At 45.4% G+C, this 7,645-nt stretch overlaps 1 protein-coding gene across 1 annotated transcript in view; it reads left to right on the top strand.

Moving 5' to 3' along the window:
- Nucleotides 1-321: 321 nt before the first annotated feature.
- LOC106536095 (type I inositol 1,4,5-trisphosphate 5-phosphatase) overlaps nt 322-7,645 on the top strand; it is a gene marked incomplete at both ends in the record, with an annotated part of 30,553 nt that continues 23,229 nt past the window's right edge. The window contains 3 exon segments of the mRNA XM_014033266.1: nt 322-374; nt 653-772; nt 6,443-6,527. Of these exon segments, the coding sequence (XP_013888720.1) occupies nt 322-374; nt 653-772; nt 6,443-6,527 (258 nt within the window).

Here is a 7,645-nt window from a genome sequence, read left to right as displayed (position 1 = left end):
TTTGCCAATATTGCCCAACCCTATTTTTTACTACTACTACAAACTTGGTATTTACAAGGTACTTTCGAGTACAGTTGGCAACTATGGTTCTGGTACTTACTGGATACTATCCAGTACTTCAAGACTACATCATACCGGGTATAGACCTGGTACCTGGTACCTGGTACCTGGAGTTTGATGGTTTGTTCTCAGATCAGACCAGACAAATGTTTAGGAAAGATTCTGATTTATTTTTAAATCTAAATATTCAAACTAAAATTCTTGTTTTAGGTGATAAAGGTTTGATCTCAGCTGCTTCAATCAAGTCTCTCTGTTTTTCAGTGCAAGTGGTCCAGAAAAGGATTCATCAGAACCCGCTGGGCCCTGGCAGACTGGTGAGTTTTATTAACAGGTCCCACCTCATCAGGGTCCTGGGGGGCTGGTTTTCACTGCCGTACCCACTAAGACTTTGGCTCATGCAGGTCTAGACTCTATCCCATGCACCAAAGTGCTGCAGCTGGGTTTAGATGGGACTAAAGCTGTTTCAGAACCTCCACAACCGTTGGGTTCAGGCTAGGCTTAGAGCGGGCTCAGGTTTAGTCTTTCAGAACCTTTAATGTTCTGTTTGTGTGCTGTTCCACAGAAAACTAACCCAAAGTCTTCTTGTCCTCAGTGCCTTCGATCTGGTCAACATTCACCTTTTTCACGATGCYTCCAACCTGGTGGCCTGGGAGAGAAGTCCCTCGGTCTACTCTGGGACCCGGCAGAAGGCTCTGGGCTTCGTCTTAGACCGGTACTGAACTCGTTAGAACCGGGCTGTAGAGATATGACTGTAGATAAAATGTAGATGTAATAATGTGTCACTAAGAGCCTGTTTTCTTTCTATTCTTCGGTGTTTTCTTGTGGGAGTCTCTGTAACTCACTGTGACAGGGTTCAGGCAGGCTCTTAAAATGTCTAAAAGTCTCAAATTTGAAAATCAAAACTTTAGGCCTAAAGAAGCCTTAAAAACGCCCAGATTTTCATCCAAGGTCTTAAATTTAATTTAGTCAACTCTTAATTTATTGCTTTCAATCATTCCTGAGAAGAGTTGGCTGCAGAAATAAATAAAGTAAAGCGAAGTATTCACAGGTTGATGTGATCTGTCTYCATGAAGGGCTACGGTTTCTATCCGTCTCTGTCTGTGGTTAAACTACAAGTCCTGTGATAACTGCAGGCTAMAAATGGCMCACTTTACTTCCACGTTTTCAACATTTTACCGCTGCCACCCCCTGCATACTSCGGCTTACTCACCACCCAAAAATCAAAGAAGTTCAGTCATGTCCACTGCTTGTGGTTTAAACATGGGAAAGTGTGTTTTCAATGAGACTTGGCTGGTATCAGTGATTTTTGCGCTTGGTTGGAAGTGGTCCACAGCATGACCGTTACATTAAAATAATTTATTGTTCTTTTATTAAAATTAAATATTCTTTAATAGATACATTGATAGCAATAAAAGGTTTCTTTGTTAAAATTTCTGGGACCATTTGAATGTTTCTGTTAATGTGTTGGTTTAGTCTTAAATGTCATTCCTGATGGTCTCAAAAGGTCTTTAAATGGTTTTAAATTGACCTGACTGAAACCTGCAGGAACTCTATGTGAATTCATCTGAAGGCTGAAGTTTGAGCAGCAGAGTACTGACCCGGTCAGCTCTCTTTAAACGGATCAYTAAAATCCATGGTTCAAACTGGGACTGAGCAGACCTGATCCTGCTCACTCTCCACAGACTCACTGGGACTGTATTGGTGGTCCTGGTTTTGAGTCAGCGGGGGTTAAAATGTGATGTGTGGTGGGTGTGATCTGGGGTCCAGGATGTTCAGATCTGTTGTTGCAGATGGTTTTGTTTCTGCAGGTTCTGCTTGTCCTGAAACTTATCCAGTTGAAGTATTTTTCATAATGACGTTACTCAGAGGGGTTGTGGGGGACAAACCTGTGACTTTCTGGTCTCAAGTCGGTGGTCCTACCGCTGCACCACAGCYRCCCTCTGGGAACCAATGATCTGAATGTGTTTGCTTGAAGCAGGATGAGTATTTAGTGTCGGGCCGGTCTTTAAATGATCCACTCATCGAGGGGGGTTGGGGTGGGGGGAGCATCGCGCCTCACGCTCACAGKTTTTGGGAAGCTGTCGGGCGCAGATCCGGAGCACCGGAGTGAGAAAAAGCTGGCAGTGCAAAGGGGAAGGGAGGAGGAGCACAAAGGGTGTTTGGGTTCTGTAAAGGGCAGTGAATAATGGGTCGGTCCTTTCACAGGGGCTGCTAACCTTTTGGCAGCCACCAGCGAACTCCTTTCTCCTCTGTGGATCTGGGAGGACAATGTCCCCGGGCCGGGCTTTCAATGAGCCACTACCACCAACAGTGTCCCCATTCAGCGGCTGGTTGGGAACCATCTTTATGGCTATTGTCCCGACTCTGACTCCTACCCTCCCAGGGAAAGCAGGAAAAGGGACAGAGGGAATACCTAAAGCCAAGCACCCCCCTCCTGCCCCCCGTTCTCACTTTCCTCCRCGCTGAGGTCTAATCTCTCATTTCAGGGGGGGTGAGGGAGGGGGGTGTAAGTGCTACCGGCTGAGATCAGAACTGAGCCCTGCTTCTCCTGCCTGCACCTTATCTGTGTCTCCTGCCTAATAATCCAGCTCACGCCCATTCACAACATGTCTGATAAGCCTTTTAACTGCTGAGCGTGTTTATCTGCAAAGTGCTTCAAGGCCTCCAGGGAACAATGCTGAGAGGGAGCGGTGTTCAGTGTGCCGGAGCCCACCGCTGAGGCACATCAAACAGGCTCTGAGAGGAAAGAGAGGCGCTGCTGGAAACCTGCTGCTGGGCTTTGATGGTCTGCAGTGGCTCTGAGACCAGAGTACCTAACCCCAACCCTAAATCATAACCCCAATCCTAAAGCTAAACCTAACTAACCTAACCAAAAACTTCTACTGGGCTTTGTTGGTCTGCAGTGGCTCTGAGACCAGAGTACCTAACCCCAACCCATAACCCCAATCCTAAACCTAAACCTTACTAACCTAACCAAAAACTTCTACTGGGCTTTGATGGTCTGCAGTGGCTCTGAGACCAGAGTACCTAACCCCAACCCTAAATCATAACCCCAATCCTATACCTAAACCTTAACCTAACTAACCTAATCAAAACCTGCTGCTGGGCTTTGATGGTCTGCAGTGGCTCTGAGACCCCCAACCCCTAAGCCTAACCCTAAACAATAAACCCAATCCTAAACCTTACCCCAACCTAACTAACCTAACCAAAACCTGCTGCTGGGTTTTGATGGTCTGCAGTGGCTCTGAGACCAGAGTACCTAACCCCAACCCCAAACCATAACCCTAACCCTAAACAAAATCTAACCCCAACCCCAATCATAATCCTACACCTCTNCTAACCCCAACCCCAATCATAATCCTACACCTCTGACCCAAACTGCTGCAGGAGAATAAAATAATTCCACTATATCTTAACATTTAATTTGCATCGTTTCTGCTGCTGAAATCCAACCGTTTGAGTTTAATAGTAAACTTGGTAAATGAGCTGCTGAAATAATTAAATTAAAACCAACATTTTTTCCATCTCACTTAAAGAAAAACCTCCTTTTGTGTGTCAGAGTTTGTTTCTTTTTCCTTCCCCCCATTCAGAGCGGCCGGTCCAATTCAGGGCAGAACAGTTTTACATTACAACTGTGAAATCCTGGAATAAAGGCGTCTTTTGTGCCGCGCCATTATTTTCACACAAATATAGTCCATTGTCATAGTGCTGAAGTTAATTTGATCAACATTGGGGACATTTAACTCCTTTGTCGGCTGAAAAGACTTGTTTCATGCTCATTTTCGGAGCATTGAAAAGCGGTGATTGGCAGAAAATTAATGTTGCCGTTAACAATTCAAAGCAATTAGTTTCCCATGGGGAGGCAGTGGGCTGCACTGGCCACCACAGAGCCATGCTTTGTCATTTTATGGAGGGTCATCAGTCAACTGTCACAGCGTCTCAAAGAGCCCTCCAATCTAAATGTTTCCCTTTAGGCTTTTCCCAGAACAACAGGCTGAAAGAGCAGAGAGGCCCGCTGGGTTCCAGCCAATAGACATGTTGAGCAGCAGAGGAGGACCGGATGATTACACACATCCTCCATTAAACCTCAGCGATGTGTTAAACACTGAGACACATTAAAACAAAGATACCATCATTATCCACGAGCACCAATCAGCTGGCTGCGTTCTGACTGACAGCTGACTGACAGCTGAGTGACAGCTGAGGATGGAGCTAACACTCAAAGATCTCTCAGGTTTTTACTCAGGAAGAAGATTTGAACCCTCTTCTTCTCTGGTTCTGACCAACCTCCGTGTGACCGCTGAGAGACGCGTCTTTCCTGCGTGGTGGCGTTTTGACTGGGGGTGGGCGTTTCTAAGGAGAGGGGCTGCTAACGGTGGGGTTACGGTGCGGTTGTCCTGCGGTGTCAAAGGTCCTGTGGGGGGGCCGCCTCTGGTCCATTCAGGACCACGTCAGCACAGGATTCCTAACAGCGCTAACATTCTCCCGAATTCTCAACATTTCCTGACAAAAGACGGCAGAACTCAGCTGGGTCTTTGTGTGAGAGCAGAACCTGAACGCAGTGATGACACGGCCCCCAGATAGACCCTCATAATCCCAAACAGCCTGTCCTATAGCTCCGCTCAGCTGTCAATCATCTCACAAGCCCCGGTTACAGAGAGTGAGGACAGAGGCATGCTGGGAAATCTACAGGAGTTACATTTTCTGCTGAACGTCAGTCTGAAGGCTGACAGCCGAACGACAGCTGAAGGAGTTTCAACTGCTGAAGCTAGAAATACCAAAACACTAGCTAAAGGCTAACAGAAGTAGAGTGCTAGCTGGAAGACAAATATAGCAAAAGGCTACTAAAGGCTAAAAATAGCAAAAAAACTAGCTAAAGGCTAACATGTAGAGTGCAAGCTGGAAGACAAAAGTAGCAAATGGCTACTAAAGGCTAAAAAAGGCAAAAAAACTAGCTAAAGGCTAACATAAGTAGAGTGCTAGCTGGAAGACAAATATAGCAAAAGGCTACTAAAGGCTAAAAAAGGCAAAAAAACCTAGCTAAAGGCTAACATAAGTAGAATGCTAGCTGGAAGGCAAATATAGCAAAAGGCTACTACAGGCTAAAAATAGCAAAAACACTATCTAAAGGCTAACAGAAGTAGAGTACAAGCTGAAAGATAACGTTAGTATTTAGCTAATCTCTTGCTTCTTTGTGCTAAAATAACTYCAGCTGATTTCGGCGGTTGTTCAKCTGCCACAGTTTTATAACAAATAAAGTTTCTGTAGATTTGTCTGAAATCTTCTGGACTCTGGGGTTCTGATTGTTTGATACCAGCTGGGTTCTGGGTCAAACTTTTTCTGCAGGTTGGTCCAGACCTGGGTTAGATCAGAACCGGGTCCAGACCCACGGACAGTTTATGGTTACAGTTTATCTGAGGGGACGATGAAGACCAGGTTAATGGAGGGTGGARGTCAGCGAGCCCCCCCCCAGCTGTGGACCTCCCACACTCTGGCCTCCTTTCAGCTGTAGCTAATGTTGCAGCTCCACAATGGGCAAGAAAAGAAGTCCACTTTCACACCAGCGGGTCGCCACGCGGGCCTGAGGAAACACTGGTGTGAACAGAGCGTTACCTTGTGACCCGAGGAGGAAACCTCAGAGCGCCGCGCTGCTCCTGTCCTGCAGACGTTAGCAGGAGAGCGAATCCTGCAGAACAGTTCTGTTGTTGTGTAGCTGCACACAGACGTCAGCCTGCCGCTGAAAGCACAAAGAATTAATAGTTTTTTAAACATTTATTCATAAAATGTCTTTAATTTGAAAGAATCCACTGACTTCCTGTTTCCCTCCTTCAGAAACGAAGCGTCTGTGTTTCACAGCAGCTTGCCTCCGTTTTACAGCCTCATAAATGCAGCCTTATCTGTTCCTGAGATTTATTCACACGATGAGGTGGGACAGCAGAGCCGGCTCTGCAGACACCTCCACTTCCTGTCCGCTGGCTGCAGGAGCGGCCTGCGCTGCAACGACTTTATTAAATCTGAATTAGCTGCATCTTTAAATGAGCTTTAATGGTTGAGACGCTGCAGCTGTGGAGCTTTAGAGGTGATCCACCTCACCTCACGTCACAGAGGAGATGTTCWTAAAGAACGTTTATTTAACTGCACAGGATTTAAAAGACTTTTAAATCTGTTTATCTGTGTAAAGACTGTTTTATTAGTTTGACATAAATCTACTTAAAACTCTTTATCACGATTAAAATGTTTTCCATCTGTAATCTAACAGACGTTCAGTTAAAGTTTTAGAGGGGACTTTAGCCCAACTGTTGATTTTACAGTAACAGACCATCGGGGGGCGCTGTACCCCTCCTGATCTTTAATAATCTGCTGATGTTTGTTTGTTTTTCAGGATTACAGACCAGCGCTACGACAAGCTGCCCTTCTTTATCTTTGGAGACTTTAACTTCAGGCTGGACTCCAAGCAGGTCATCGAGGTGAGTGTCCTGCAGGGCTCCTGGTCCTGGTCCTGGTCCTGGTCCTGTTGGTGTGCAGCCCGTGTCACGGTGCTGTGAAGTGTTGGTGTGTGTGTGTGTGTGTGTGTGTGTGTGTGTGTGTGTGTGTGTGTGTGTGTCAGAGCACAGCTGCAATAAAGGAGAAGTGGTTTTAGTTGTCGGGTGTTTCTGTAGAGTTATGACTCATTAAACAGCCACAGCTGTGTTTGCCAACTGAGTGCGTGTGTGTGTGTGTGTGTGTGTGTGTGTGTGTGTGTGTGTGTGTGTGTGTCAGTCAGCAGCAGCATGGGAGCATGGGGATTGTGTGTCTGTTGGGGGGTGGGGGGTGGGCTAGGCATTTGGGGCGGAGGACTCTAACTGCCTGTCTGACCCAGTGGCCAACAGACAGTCATGGATTAGCAGAACAGAGGATTGGGGTGATTATTATTGGGTGGGGGGCCTGATAAAACCACAGATTTACAAATATTTTTAATGGAACAAGAAACATTTACTCACTATACTTAGGCTGTTAAAGAGATGTGTTTATGTTTACCTGTAAGGATGAAAATTTTCAAGCAATAAAAGTATTTAAAATGTGAAAATTTATCTAAATAACTAATTTAATAACTATTTGTAATAATAACCTCCTTCTCATACATAACATGCAAATAGTAGCAAGAGACCAGGCTACAAAAATTAGGTTTTCCACAAAATCATTTTGCCCTTTCCTCATTAAATGCTAACCTGATGCAGTTTACAAAGTGATCTAAATGTATTTTCATTACAATATCCTCCATCTGTTTCTTTACCAGTTTTTTTCTTTTATAGGTCACTGGGAGCTGGTGTCTATGTCYATCAGTCACTATGTGAGGACACCTGCACAGGTCTCCAGTCCATCACAGAAACACTTGGGCTACATTCACACTGCAGGTCTTAATGCTCAGTTCTGATTTTTTGAAAAAATCCCATCTTTTTGTGTGAACGTTCACATTACATTTTAAATGTGACCTGCATCAGACCCCTGTGTGAACGCTACACAGCACTGATGTGACACGCATGCGCAGAAGAAAACGTGTCTCAGAACTTGACGTGACATGCAGCACCCTGTGTTTGTGGAAGTA

The sequence above is a fragment of the Austrofundulus limnaeus genome, unplaced genomic scaffold, assembly GCF_001266775.1.
Source record: "Austrofundulus limnaeus strain Quisiro unplaced genomic scaffold, Austrofundulus_limnaeus-1.0 Scaffold1683, whole genome shotgun sequence".
Lineage (NCBI taxonomy): Eukaryota > Metazoa > Chordata > Actinopteri > Cyprinodontiformes > Rivulidae > Austrofundulus > Austrofundulus limnaeus.
This window is presented reverse-complemented; position numbering and strand designations above follow the sequence as displayed.